General features: G+C 37.4%; 1 protein-coding gene across 1 annotated transcript in view; it reads right to left on the reverse strand.

Moving 5' to 3' along the window:
• Positions 1 to 14,174, reverse strand: part of Cfap54 (cilia and flagella associated protein 54) — a 311,291-nt gene that overhangs the window by 178,790 nt on the left and 118,327 nt on the right. Inside the window, exons 37-39 of the mRNA XM_077799225.1 lie at positions 11,500 to 11,723; positions 11,260 to 11,395; positions 7,054 to 7,162 (exon numbers count right to left, since the gene is read on the reverse strand). Coding sequence (XP_077655351.1) covers positions 7,054 to 7,162; positions 11,260 to 11,395; positions 11,500 to 11,723 — 469 coding nt within the window. The remainder of the gene's footprint in view (positions 1 to 7,053; positions 7,163 to 11,259; positions 11,396 to 11,499; positions 11,724 to 14,174) is intronic.

Consider the following 14,174-nt stretch of genomic DNA (forward strand, 5'->3'; position numbering starts at 1 on the left):
TAAAAGCATCTTAGCTCAGGCTGCTGTAAATGCATTACCATAGACCACACAGTATATGAACAATAAAAAATTGCTTTTCACAGATCTGGAGGCTGGAAGTCTTAGACTAAGGTGCCAACATGGCTAGGTTCTGGCGAAGTCTCTCTCCCTTGTTTGCAGCTGGTTTCCTTTTCACTGTGCCTCTTTCACATAGCAGAAAGGGGGCTAGAGAGAGCATTAATCCCCCATCTGTGAGGACTCCACCCTCATGACCTAATCACTACCCAAGTCCCTGCATCCTAACAACACATCACATTGGTTAGGATTTCAACATCTGAATTTTGAGGAGCCATAGATATTCAGCCCCCAGCAGGGAGCAACAGGAAAGTAGGAAGACTGGAAACTCTCACATATTAATGAGACAATTACTTTCTCCAGCTTTAAACACTGTTTTAACACACATGTGAAGCATCTAGTATAGTGCCCGCCATGGAGTAAACACTCAATAGATAGAGGCTCACATTATAACTGTCAGTCACTTTTTTTTTTCTTTTTTGGAACCAGGGATTGAACTCAGGGGCACTCGACCACTGAGCTACATCCCCAGCTCTATTTTGTATTTTATTTAGAGACAGAGTCTCACTGAGTTGCTTAATGCCTCACTTTTGCTGATGTTAGCTTTGTACTCGTGATCCTCCAGTCTCAGCTTCCCAAGGCACTGGGATTACAGGTATGAACCACCGCGCCCAGCATAGTCATATCTTTTAAAAATATAGTCATGTGCCACATAATGACGTTTTGATTATTGACAGCTCATGTATGTGATGATGGTCCCACAAGATTATATCACCTACTGACTCATAGCCATGTTAGTTTGTGTAAGCACACTCTGGCATTCATATAACAATGAGGTTGTGCAGTGGCATATTTCTTCTTGCCATTGAGCTTGACTGCATATATTGAGCACTTTGAAGTACCAGACACCACGGCAGGCACTGAGGAAACACAAGCAGACACAATAGACATGGCCCCTGCTGCTCTCACAAAGCTTACATTCTAGAATAAAACCTGGAAATATGATTTATAATAAAAATAGTCTGTGGAGTGGCCATTCCAGTATAAAACACAAAGTCCTGTAAATTATCCTGAATTAAAAGAATCATTCAATGTTCAGAAAAATTGGCAGGTCAGGATGGAAACACAGATTTCTTTAGACATGAGTCAGTGAGGTATTGGTATGTTTAGTATCATGTTTCTAAGACGAAGTCTGTTCTACCTGTGGCTGTGAATGAATCCCTGTGACGTCTTAGAAAGAGGAACTGGATTAATAAAAAAATCTTCCAAGTGGAATTTTTATCCCTTTGCAAGAAAATTTCTGGGTGAAATTTTAATGGAAATGATGCATGAGGGGTAAGAAAGAGACGTGTATTAACAGTTAATAATTTTGGTTCCCTAACCAGTTTAGCCTGCTCAATTATTATGAGTAAAAGCAAATCACGCCTGGGGTCTGTTTTGGCTGGTTGGATGATTATTATACCCAGAGAAAACAATCAAGTTACAGTCCTTCACTGGCTATCAGTGTTGTACCATAATAACACAAAGCTGCCAGGAAGTTCTGATAATCGTAGTAGTTGATATCGTCCTTTGCTGTGTTTTCTTGGAAGATTGTTTGCCTTGGCATTATAAAGCTTTATCATCTTTAAAAAACACCGATTAAGTGAAAAAAAATAAAAATAAAAATAGTCTGGAGAAAATTGTCCAGCTGTCTCTGTATCAAATATCTGCCTATAACTCTTCTTCTTTTTTTTTTCTAAACTATCTTTCCGTTTTTTCAAGCCCTAGCATATCTTTTCTCTTGAAGCCTAATTAGGGTTCTGTCAGGGGTGGTATAAAGCAAAGAGGAAGCATCAGAAGTTCAGAACTTCTTTCTGAAAACACCAATGGACAGAAAATTCAAGAAGCTATTCCAAAGGTACTAGTAGTAGCACCTTCACAGTTTGGAACAGGTAAGGAGGACCAGCACAAGATGGAAAAGGAAGGAATTATTATGTTTTACATTGTACCAATGTAGAAACAAAAGTTGAAATGCCAATGATTCCTCGGGGCTGGGCCAACCAGGGTGGGAACCCAGGGAGTGGTCTGAAATTTGGGGCTGCTTTCTACACACTTGGTCATTTCCACGATCAAAGGCCTTAATAAAACACACCTGACAAACAGTTGAAAATTTCAACAGACCTGAGGACTGAATGATCCTTTCAGAGAACTTAAATACTGATAAGGTCAAAACTCAAGAAAGAGACTCCAGGTGGAATGCAAAAACAGTTACAATAAAAGGCATATCCAGGTTTATCTACCCTGTGGAGCTTAACAAGCAGGAAAGTTACTCATCCATACAGGAATAATCTATAAAACGTGGTACTCTCACTTCTCCAAATCCTACGGAGACGATACCAAATTACATATGCATTATTAAATAGTTGAAGGGAGAATAGGATGCTGTTAAATAATGAGAACACCAAATGTTCCTAGCCACTGGGGCATTACAATATCTGCCGTGAAGAATTGAATGTATCAAGCATTACCACCAAATGCTGTTATGACAAAAGAAAATCTATGAGGTTCTAAAGCAGCGAGCTGGTGTGGAAATCACCATGAGTATAGTCAGTCTTTTAAAAGAATTGCATACACATCACGGTGACATACATAAGACCCAACACACTTATAAATATGTTAATGATCTGAGCTTAGTATATTGAGAAAAATTCAGCATCCCAATAATTTGCTAAATAAACTCAAAAGCACAGGCCAAAAGATGTTTCCAGTTACAGAGGTCCTAGAGTCTTATAAAGAGCTATAAGTTGGAAGCCAAGTTTTTAACTGTTCAATGTAAAATGTATAATTAGTATACAGGGTCATCTGAACATTACTCTGCTATTACAATAAGTCAGAATAAAGTGCCTGCCCCATATGACCACTGAAATACATCAAATTACTTCTTGAATGCTATAAATTTAGAGAAGATTCTAACTGAAAGGAGCAATGACAAATGGACTTGGTAGCTCAGAGGATCACTAGTGAGTGGAGCAATTAGACAGACCAGAATTCAAATTACAGACCCAGTTTATTTTTCTCATCTGCAACACGAGCAAAATAATACCTACCTCCCAAGACTGTAAAAATTATAGAATCTAAATATAGTTCCAGCTTGATATTATATTGCCCTTACAATATTTCACATTCTTCTCTCTTCGAATGTTTCTGCCCTAATCAGAACACACACAGGCTATACTTCATCCACAGTTGAGAATAACTCAAAGGATGACTGTATACTGACTGCACCTACCTTCCCTTCTGTCCCACCTCCACACCCTGCCTGACCAAATGTAGCTCTAACAAGAAGCAAGCAAAGCTTTGCTGACCAGTGCATCCATCATCAGTTAAAAAAAAAAAAAAAAAAGCCCTGGTGCACAGGATAGAATTTTGCTAGGTATATTTCTCTTATTCCTTTGCTGCTAGTCACCATTTTGATAACAACCATTTTGATGCATTTACTCACATTAGTTGCAATCCTCTCCAGGATGGAAAGGATAAAAAATAATTATATATTTGAGGAAGGACCCAAAAGCAGGGGAACTCCTGGGATTTTACAGACAAAATCAAGACAAGGAGAACACAGCCAGCATCACACTCTATCATTAAAACTAGTCACACAGGACTGACCACAAGAAGGTGGTCCTCCCCTTGGTAATATGATTGATCACTGGCAGTAAAACCTACAGAGTTTATGGTTACCAACTGCACTCCACTCCACTCTACATAGCTCTCTGATCCTTCTCCCTTCCCTTCTATTTTCCTTAATGGCCAGTCTCCTTTTTTTAATATTCAAAACCTCCCACCTAGCAACCTTGGCTATGTTCTCAAGCTCCTGCTTCATTAAGAAAATTCCCAGTTCCCATGAGAATACCTTCAACCTCTACCCTTACTACCTACAAACCTTCTTGCATCAGGCTTATTCTCTCATCCTTCCTCTCTGCCCTCAGGGGAGCATCCCATCCTTCTGTTTGCATCCCGTTTCCTTCCTTGTTTCTCCTCAGAGTCCTAGCTCTATCAAAAATCTTCCACTTTCTAAGCTCACCCTCTCTACTGGCTCTTTCCATTTAGTGTTTAAATAAGCTCCTTCTCTTCCATGAAAAATACAAAGCACAGCCTCCCGGACCCTCTGAGCTCTGCATTTTCTTCCAGCTTCTCTTCTCTCTCTTTGGTTCTCACTCTTACTGATGAAGACATTCAAACTGTCTCAGTGACCAAAACAATGATCCTTGCCCTCATACAGCTTACACGTTAACAGGAGAAACAGACTAGTGACCAATAAATACAACAAAAAATCCTTAATTAAACAGTATGATGCTACGGGAGGGGAAAGAAGAGCGCAAAGGGAATTGGCAGGAAGTAGGCAGGGTGAAGTTTCAAATAGAATGGTCAAGTTGGGCTTTGTTGAAAAAGGAGATGAACACAAGGAGTGAAAGGAGAGAGGGGTTTATATATAATCAGACATCTGGGTGTTGGGGAGAGCATTCAGGAAGGGGAAACAGCTCAAGCAAGGTGGGGGTGCCCCAGCAAAAAGGCAAGTGACAATGACCACCCATTTGCCCAATACAATAAGACTGTCAGTCCCCATCTGACACAACCTCTCTGCCTGCCGACTGCTTCCTCCTCCTTAAAGCTCTCCCTTGCCTTGGCCTTGTCTCTATCACTCTCTTCTGGTTTATTTCTCAGTCCATGTCCCCAGCTCTCTCACATACTGCTCTTCTTGTTTGCTCCCATGACCGGCATTGATTCTCTTCACGTATGCTCTGCCTCTTCATTCTGAGTATAGAGTCAGGACATGCTTCCCTACCCCTTTGAGTTGGAGTGTAGCCATGCAACTTTGGGTAATGAAATGTCAGCAGACATGACATGTGTCACTTTCTAGTAGCAGCTCTAAGAGCCAATGCATGATTTTTCTTGTCTGAAAAACAGAAACAATAAACCCATCTCATTAGTTGGCTATAAGCTAATATTCACAAAGCCTTTGTAAGTGTGCCTGATGTGCAGTGCCTGACTGTGATTCTTTTATTGGGATGGTTATAATAAATAATAAGAGAATCCATGTAAAGCCCTTACCATCAAACACACGTGTGGTTGGGTGAGGCTGTGCCCAGAAGCACTCACTACTGCCTCTCAGTGGAGCTCCCTGGGAGGGCAACGTCAGAGTTCTGTTTCCTGACTGGGAAGCAACTGTTCAGGCCACGTCAAGGTGGACATGGCCTCATCATGGGCAGCTCCCAGTTCTCAACCTCACTGAACACAGTAGCATGAGCCAGAGATAGTCTTGCCCTTGTGTAAAAGCTATGAGACTTGGGGCTATTTGTTAGGGCTCTCTAGCCCCAGCCTACTTTGATTGACAGCTTCCTCACTGTTGGTGTTGCTCAGGTCTACACTCCACATAACCCACTCTGGGTGACCTCATCAAAGTCCCTGACTTCAACCACCATCAAGATATTGATAACTTAAATACAGATGTCCAATTCAACTCTCCTCCACAGGCCCCATCAATGTAACCAACCACATCCTGGAGAGCTCTGCTCAGTTATCATCCAGGCAAACGGGATGCTCCAAAGTAGCTTTTCTCTGCCTGCAGTTTCCCTATCTAAGCAAAGGCATCTCCAGTCTAGCCCCCAAGCCAGAGAGCAAGACAACTGGAACTCCTCCCTCCTGATCCATCCCCCATACCCAGTCAGTACAGGACACAGGCCTGGGGTCTCCCTCCCCCTTTCTTTAATTTCTGTTCTCCTCTCTACTCTGTCCAATTCTAGGCCATTATAATGTCCACTTGAATACACAAGTTAAGCGTGGCCAATCTCCTACTTCCACATAGCCTTTCAGTTGATTTTCCACATTACTGCCAACCCTTTTAAGAATGGGAATATGAACATTTCACTTTCCTTCTTTAAATCCTTTTAACTTGTTCCCCTCAACTCTCCAGACAAATCTGCATCTCTTTATCTGGCTCTCTAAGACACTTTATCTCCTAATTCCTGCCAACATTTCTAACCTCAGCTTTCTGCCTTTTTGCAGTCTCTCAAAAGCAGATACTAACTGTTCACTATTATTGCCGTAGCAGCAGCAGGAATAATATCACAGAACTATCACTCTCTATATCACCTCTGGTTTATTTATGTGCTTTAATTCTTCTTTAATAACTCTAAACTCCTAGATAACACATACATCTCTGTATCTTTAGTACCTAGTACAGCACTTAACACATAGTAGATACTCAGGAAATATTTGCTAAACAACTGAATGGCTGGCTGGCTGATTCAATAAATGAATGAATGAATGAGTGAATGAATGACTACACATATTCACATGGACATCTATAAAATAAGAGGTAAAGTGAAAAAATCCTAACACTTCAAAGACTTACATTTTCTTCCAAAGCCAGAAACAGAAGACACATAAAAAATACAATACAGAGCAAGCGTCGTTTCCATTTCACCTTACTCTATAGATTCATTCCTACAAGTTGCACTGCCAAAAACATTCTGCAAGGGCTTATCAGCTAAGCACAAATAAGGCATGATGTCCCCAAATCTTCTGTGCTCTAGTTAAAAGACCAAGAACTGAACAGATTTAAGCCAGCAGAACAACCTATATTGACCATGGCAAAGGAAATTATGGAAGTCAAGACAGAACAAAGCAAACAGAAAAAGGTCAAATAGCAAGAGTTCCCCAGTGAGACAAAAACAGCAGAAAATGTGCAAGACAGCTTTTTTCCATCTCTTTTAGCCCCATCAATCTCCTTTTTCTTTTGTTTCTCTAGCTTACAAAAAAAGGTCAAACTTTTAAAAAAGTGCTTTAATTTCCCTGACATTTATAGCAATATAAAATGGTAAATATCAAATGGATTTTTTTTCAAATAAACTAGCAAAAGAGATTCTTACAGATATCCTAATTACGGAATATCTGACATGGGGAAGAATGGCAAACCCTGATTTAAAGAAAACACAGATTCAAGCTAAAATTGATTCTAACCTGAATAGATAATCACTTGTAGGAAATTTGTACCATCCCCTATATCTATTGTCTTACTGATTGAAGGATCAATCTTGAGCTGCTTTCCAATGAAATTTCGGCAGGTAATCTTTAAGAAGAAGGGAAAAAAATATGAATTAATCAAGTACTCATATTTAAAAATGTGGCTTACTTGAAATGTTTATCTCATTTTTCACTTGTCAAAATAAAGAGACACAAAACAATACTACAAAGAAAAGTTGATAGAATAGCATTCATTCATGAGAATTTCGGGGAGAAATGTGGCTGCATAATTTTTCATATTTCTTTTGTACAGCACAGCTGGAAGCAGAATATTAGGCAAATTATGTGGAGCAATTAGAGTATGATTTTATGATATTTTATAAATTTACTAGTCTAAATATATCTACTATTATGTAAGTTGAAATATATTTAAAATATCAGCTGCTATTCCAATAGCATATTTTTCTAGTCTACTCATAATTAATGCAATTTTAACTTTCCAGATGAAAATTAACTTCCTCTGTATTGTTATTATTATTTTTTTGAGTTGTAGATGGACATATACCTTTATTTTATTTATTTATTTTATCTGGTGCTGAGAATTGAATCCCATGCCTCACACATGCTAAGCAAGTGCTCTACCACTGAGCCACAACCCTAGCCCCTCCTTTGTATTATTTTGACAATTTATTTTCTGACAGATATTTGAGTTCTCAAATTTAAAAATCTGCAACATGTAATTTTTAGACAGAATGGAATTCTTTTAATGAATCTTGAATTTATTCTTCTATTTTTTCACTCCCATCCTGTCAGCTAACCTATCACTCAAAATACATCCCTCTTTGAACCCCAGTCTAATGTCCCTTGTGTGTATTTCCATAATGAGATGCAAACATTCCAGTAAATGCAAATGACTTCCCACAGTCTAATAAGGACATGTAGGACCTGGTTCTCCCCACCTTTCCACCTTCACTAAACAGATCTTTATTGAACACTTATTACGTGCCAAACACTGTTCTAAGCTAAAGGGATGAGATAGAAAAAAACAAAATGAACAGAAATTCCTAGTCTTAAGAAACTTATTCTGGTGGGAGAAGAGAGGAAACAAACAAGAGGGTGAAACACATTGTATAGCATTTTAAAGAGTTATAACTTCTATTGAGAGAAATGGAGAAAAACAGCATATTATTTTCAAGACAGGGGTAAGAAAAGGCCTCAAAAGAGAAGGGAACATTCAGCAAAGACTGGAAAACAGTGAGGGGGGAATCAACCTGGAAATCTGGAGAGGGGCATTTCAAAGGGATGAGAGCAAATGCAAAGACCCTGAGGCAGGCATATCTTAAAGAGCAGTGCAGGGAAGTGATAGGAAACGAGTTACTACAAATCACAGAGGGAGAAATTATGTAAGACAGTTATATTAAGGCCATGGTAAAGCTTGTCACTTACTCTGAGTCAGATAGTAAGCCGCCATAGAAGAGCAAGCCAAAGTGTGACTTGCCTGACTTGGGTTTTTAAAAGGTTATTCTGTCTGCTGCATTCCTAGAGGTAGTGGTATAAGGTAATGAGAAAGTCACTGCATTAACCCAAGCAAATATAACAAGGAGCTGGGCACGAGGGCACATGCCTGTAATCCCAGTGGTTCTGAAGACTGGAGGCAGGAGGATAGCAAGTTCAAAGCCAGTCTCAGCAATTTAGTGAGGCCCTAAGCAACCTATGAAGCTCTGTCTCAAAAATAAAAAGGGCTGAGGATGTGGCTCAGTTGTAAGCGCCCCTTGGCTTAATTCCACACATATGACAATAATTAGATCAGAGGAGTAGTAGTAGAGATAGCAAATAGTCCTATTCTGACTGTATTTTGAGGGCAGCAGATTTGAAAACCAATTTGCGGTGGGATGTGAAAGCAAGAGAGAAGTCAGGGAGTCTCCAAGGCATCTCACTGAGCATCTAGGACGGGTAATCACCAACTGGGGAAGACTTGGCAGAACAGGTTTGTTTGAGATGTGCTAAATTTAAGAAGTGTATTAAACATCTAAGAGATGCTCTTGATACTCAGGTAGTGTGATGGGTTGGGTGGGGGTACTTTTTTACCATATTTTTTATTGCTGCATTATAGTTTTACATAATGGTGGGATTTGTTATTACATATTCTTGCATGCATGCAATATAACAATATAATATGGCCAATATCACCCCCTGGCATTCCCCGTTCCCTCCCTTCCTGCCTCCCTCTGGTTCCTTTCCTCTATTCTACTGATCTCCCTGATTTCATGAGACCCCCCACACACACACTCACTTTTCTTTTCCTTTTTCTTCTTTAGCTTCCACATATAAGAGAAAACATGACTGCTGACCTTCTACGTTTGGCTTATTTCACTTAACATAATGTTCTCAAGTTCTATCCATTTTCCTGAAAATGCCATAATCTGACAGTTGTTTTGTGGATCAAATAGTTAGAGCTAAACTATGAGGGGAAAGTAAGGGAGGCATCCTTTTTGTAACATATCTGCACCTCATCCCAGTTCTTCAATCAAATACCTAGGTGCTCTGTAAAGGGATTTGGCAGATTCTAAAATCCCTCATTAACTGGCTTTACATTAGGGAGATTATCCTTGGTGGGCCTGGCTTAATCCAATCAGCCCTTGACAAGCCAGCCATTACCAGGACTCCAAATAACAAACATGAATGGGGCCTATGACTGCTCTACCCTCACAGACTATCTGTGAATAACAGCATCTGTCCATGCCTCCTGTTCATGCCTGCTCTATGGATTTTGGACCTGCTTAGCCAATCCCTACAATCATATAAGCCAATCCCATATAATAAATCCAGAGAGACATATACTAGTTCTGATTTACTAGTTCTGCTTCTGTGGTTGAAACTTTTTGATAAAGGCACTTAAGACATATCATTATAAAATTCAGAAGAAAGATCTGGAGTTGCAATGTGATTTCAATAGTTATCATCATAAAAATGTACTTAAAGCCACAGGTGGAACTAACTTTCTGAGAGAGAGTGTGGATAGAGAAGACAGGAGGTCAGAGAACAGTCTTGGGCACATTACATTAAGACATAGAGAAGAAGAGGAAGCAGTAACAAAGCCGACCTACAAGGGGCAACCCTTCTTTTGGCCCTATTATCTGCTCCATCCCAGCTAGCAAGTCTCCTTCCGTCCCATCTCAGGGCCTTGTTCTTCCCTGGGGCTGCAAGGATCCTTCTCTAGATCTTTGCATGGCTGGCTCCTTCCCATTAAATGTCACCATGTGGAAGGCGTCTTATTGATCACCCTTGCTTCAGTTTCCACCCCTAACCCCAGCCAATCTCTATCCCATTGACCTATGTTATTTTCTTCAGAGAATTTAGAATGATCATAGATCTGCTTAGCTGCCTGCATGTTATTATCTGGCCCCATCCCTACTCCTCTGAAATTAAACTCCATGAAGCAGGAACTCAGACTGTATTCTCCGCTCCATAGAATATGCAAAAGGCAAGGCTTCCAGTGGGCCAGAAGGAAACTGTGAGGAGCAGAAAATGGAGTCCTTGCTGGGGGAAGGCCACAGCCCAAGCCCACAGACAGCTGTGGACATGGAGGACAAGGTTCCAGTCCCACATATACCATGGCCTCTGAGCAGGACACACACTGTACACCTGTATGCACTGGTTCTGATTAGGTAGTCAATACCTATTTGTTAAATTTAGTTAAACAATCAACTTATCTCTTTCCTCCATCTGATTCCAACTGTACCATGATTTCCACTGGCCTTGGGTATTTTCTGCATTTACCCATTCCTCCATTAAAAAAAATACATATACTAAAAATTACATTTTATGATTATATTGGTTTAAGTAGAAAAATACTAATAGTAGATAATTAAAACATTTTCTTTGACCTTAGTGTTACTTTTTTCTTATTTTTAAAGAAATCAAAAAAAGAATTTTTAGTAGGCCCCTAAAAATATCATGAGCACTGTCCCATTGTGCCTAACAAAAAGTCAGCCCTGACCGGAATATAAGCTTCTCATGAACAAGAACTTAATTTCTGTTTACCTGGAAAATACTGATACCTGGCAGATTTTCAATAACATTTGTTGATTTTAATAATAAATGCCTAAGTGAAAATAAAATTTATCTGATTCCTAAATCTGTCTTTTATGTAAGTACTAATTTTAAAAATCACAACTGTAGGAATAATAGGGCAGAACTTACCTTCTCTCCATACTCGGCCTCATACCTTGCACAAGCTTGCTGGGTAATATCTGGGCCCTTGAACTTCTGTATTCTCAGAAGCAATTGGCGCTGTGCATATACCAGAAGTGGTGTCACCTGCTCTGTGTACCTCTCACTAGACAGAAGTAAAGAATACATTAAAAAGCAAACGTTAGTTAAAAAGACTTTTACTCTAATGCACTCTTTTTTTTTTTTTGCCCATATAGTAGTAGTACGTACTGTGAAATTATGTTGAATTGAATGGCAAGTGATACTAGTGTTTCCCATTTTTCCACTTGATATAAAACTTCCAGAGATTTTAATACAAAGTCATGGATCCATTTCAAATCAACCACATTTACATCATCCAAAGGATGCTCAAAAGAAAGGCTAGAACCACCATTATCATGTTTAATATTCCCATAACAGCTTGGAACAATGAACTCTCCTTTGTCTTCAATGAACTGCAAGTAGAAAATCATAATAATAATAAAGAAAAAATAAAAAGGGCTAAGGATGTAGCTCAGTGATTGAATACTCCCAAGTTTAATCCCCACTAACAGGAAAAAAAATAATAAACTGCAAGTAACATATTGGAAAAAAATGTGTCATTTCATATTTTACTACATTTTTTTCTGAGAAATTAAATTGATAATATAACATGAAAAAGAACTGAATAGAAAATTTTAAATGTTCCTTTTATTCAAATAAAAGCTTGATAATTTGAATTGGTAGTAATGTCCAATATGCTGTAATATGAAAAATGTGCTATATTTGTGTTGTTCAATATAGTTCCAATCTAGCCACTAGACCCGTGTCTACTGAACTATTGAAATGTGATTTTTTTTTTAATTTTACTTGATTTTAAATATTTCCAACTTAAATTTAAATAGTATCGCTAATGTTTCCTATGTTAGACAACATAGTTTGAGGTCTGTACTTCTTAGTATACAGTCAGCATCCACTTAAGTAAGGATATTAAACCAATAGGGTAAAGCTTCAGGAAAATTAAGTTTTAATAATAAATAATAAGGTAAAAATGAACAATAAAGTTTTGTGCATTAACTTGCAAAATGTTATATATAATTCTTTGATGTAAAGGTCAAACCTATAAAAAACTAAATCTTCTAGAAGGCACTCTTTTTGTCTGAAATAATATTGTAGTTAAAATAGTTACTATTTTAACTACAATATTATGTTCATTTCCCATGAGTCCCTGATGTATTTGTGCATTTCTCTGAAAACTCTTTAGGCAAAGAAAGCAAAGCTTCTTAAATCAGGTTAAGGGCCAGGAAATAACTCCAAATGGTTGAATAAATTAAGTCCAAGTATTCCTATCCCAGTGACACCATTAAGAGGAACCCAGGCACAGGAGAGGAAAAGTAGCAAAAAAAACAATAATAGTAAAACTCTTATACAAGTTTCATTAGATATATTCTTAGATACCTGAAATTTTGGATGATATTATAAATGGCATTATTTTAAAATTTTTATTTTCAAATTGTTTTCTGCTAGTATACAGAAGTACATTTACTTTTATATATTGAACTTATATCCTACTATGTTATTTATTAGTTCTAATAGTTACTTTGTAGAGTCCTGGGAAGTTAGAGTTCTCTATGTTAAAAAAACATATATCATATACACAAATAAAGTATTTTTATTTATTTATTTCTGATCTATGTTTCTTTTGTTTGTTTAGTTTGTCTTATTGCACTGGCCAGGATCTCTAACATGAGGTTTGATAAAAGTGAAATAAGCAGACATTCCTTGCTCTGTTCAAAAATCTTAGGGAGAAACGTGGAATATCTCACTATTAACCATGATGTTATCTGTAGATACTCTTTATCAGGTGGCAAAAGATATTTTCTATTCCTAGTTTTCTGAGAATTTTTAATTTTTTTTTATTAATGCATACTGAGTTTTCGAAATGCTTTTACTGTATTTATTTCAATAGTCATATTATTTTTTCCTTTATCTTGTTAAAATATGGTAAATTACTTTATTTTTAAATATTAACTTTACATTTCCAGAATACACCCTACTTTATCATCATTTGCATATTTTGATATTTGTATATATTATATCATTATTTGCATACTTCATATATTATGGTGAATGGTCTGCTAACATTTAATTAAGGAGTTTTTGCCTGTTCATGAGGAATATTAATTCATATTTTTCTTGTTTATGTATCTGTCAAGGTTAAGCTGGCTTTATATTGAATAAAATCTGGTGTAAGATTTATTTTTTCTTCCATGTATTTTTGTTGAAATTTCTCCAGGAAAATATCCTGAGTCTGGAGTTTTCCTTATGTGAAGGTTTCTGATTTTGAATTTAATTTCTTGTTAATATATTTAGGTAGTTCATATTTTTTATTTCTTCTTGTGCAAGATTTGTTAAGTTGTGCTCTCCAATAAATGTGTCCATTTCATCTAACTTGTCAACTTCATTAGTAAAAATTAATCTAATATTCCTTTTTCTTTTAATATCCATAGTGTCTATCATTATATTCCTCTTTTATTACTGATAACAATAATTTATGCTTTCTCATTTTTTGTTCTTGGGAGTATTCCACCTTTAATAATCTTTTCAAATGATTCATTTTGACCTTATTAATTATCTCCAAGTTTCTTTTTGTTTTGCTTGATATCTAATTGCTTTCTGTTCTTATCATTTTCTTCATTTCTTCTTATGTCCTTTCTTCTTTTTACTTACTTTGGAGTTAATTTGCTTTTCTTTTTCTAGCTCCTATAAATGGGCACTTAGATAACTGAGGTTATCACTTCCTTATTTCTATAAAGCTATAAAGGCACTGCCTTATTTGAATCTCACAAACTTTGATATACTATCATCAGTTTAAAATATTTTCTAATTTCCCTTGGTTTGTTTCCCCCTTTGGGTTATTTAGAAGT

The sequence above is a fragment of the Urocitellus parryii genome, chromosome 5 (genome assembly GCF_045843805.1).
Source record: "Urocitellus parryii isolate mUroPar1 chromosome 5, mUroPar1.hap1, whole genome shotgun sequence".
Taxonomy (NCBI): Eukaryota; Metazoa; Chordata; class Mammalia; order Rodentia; family Sciuridae; genus Urocitellus; species Urocitellus parryii.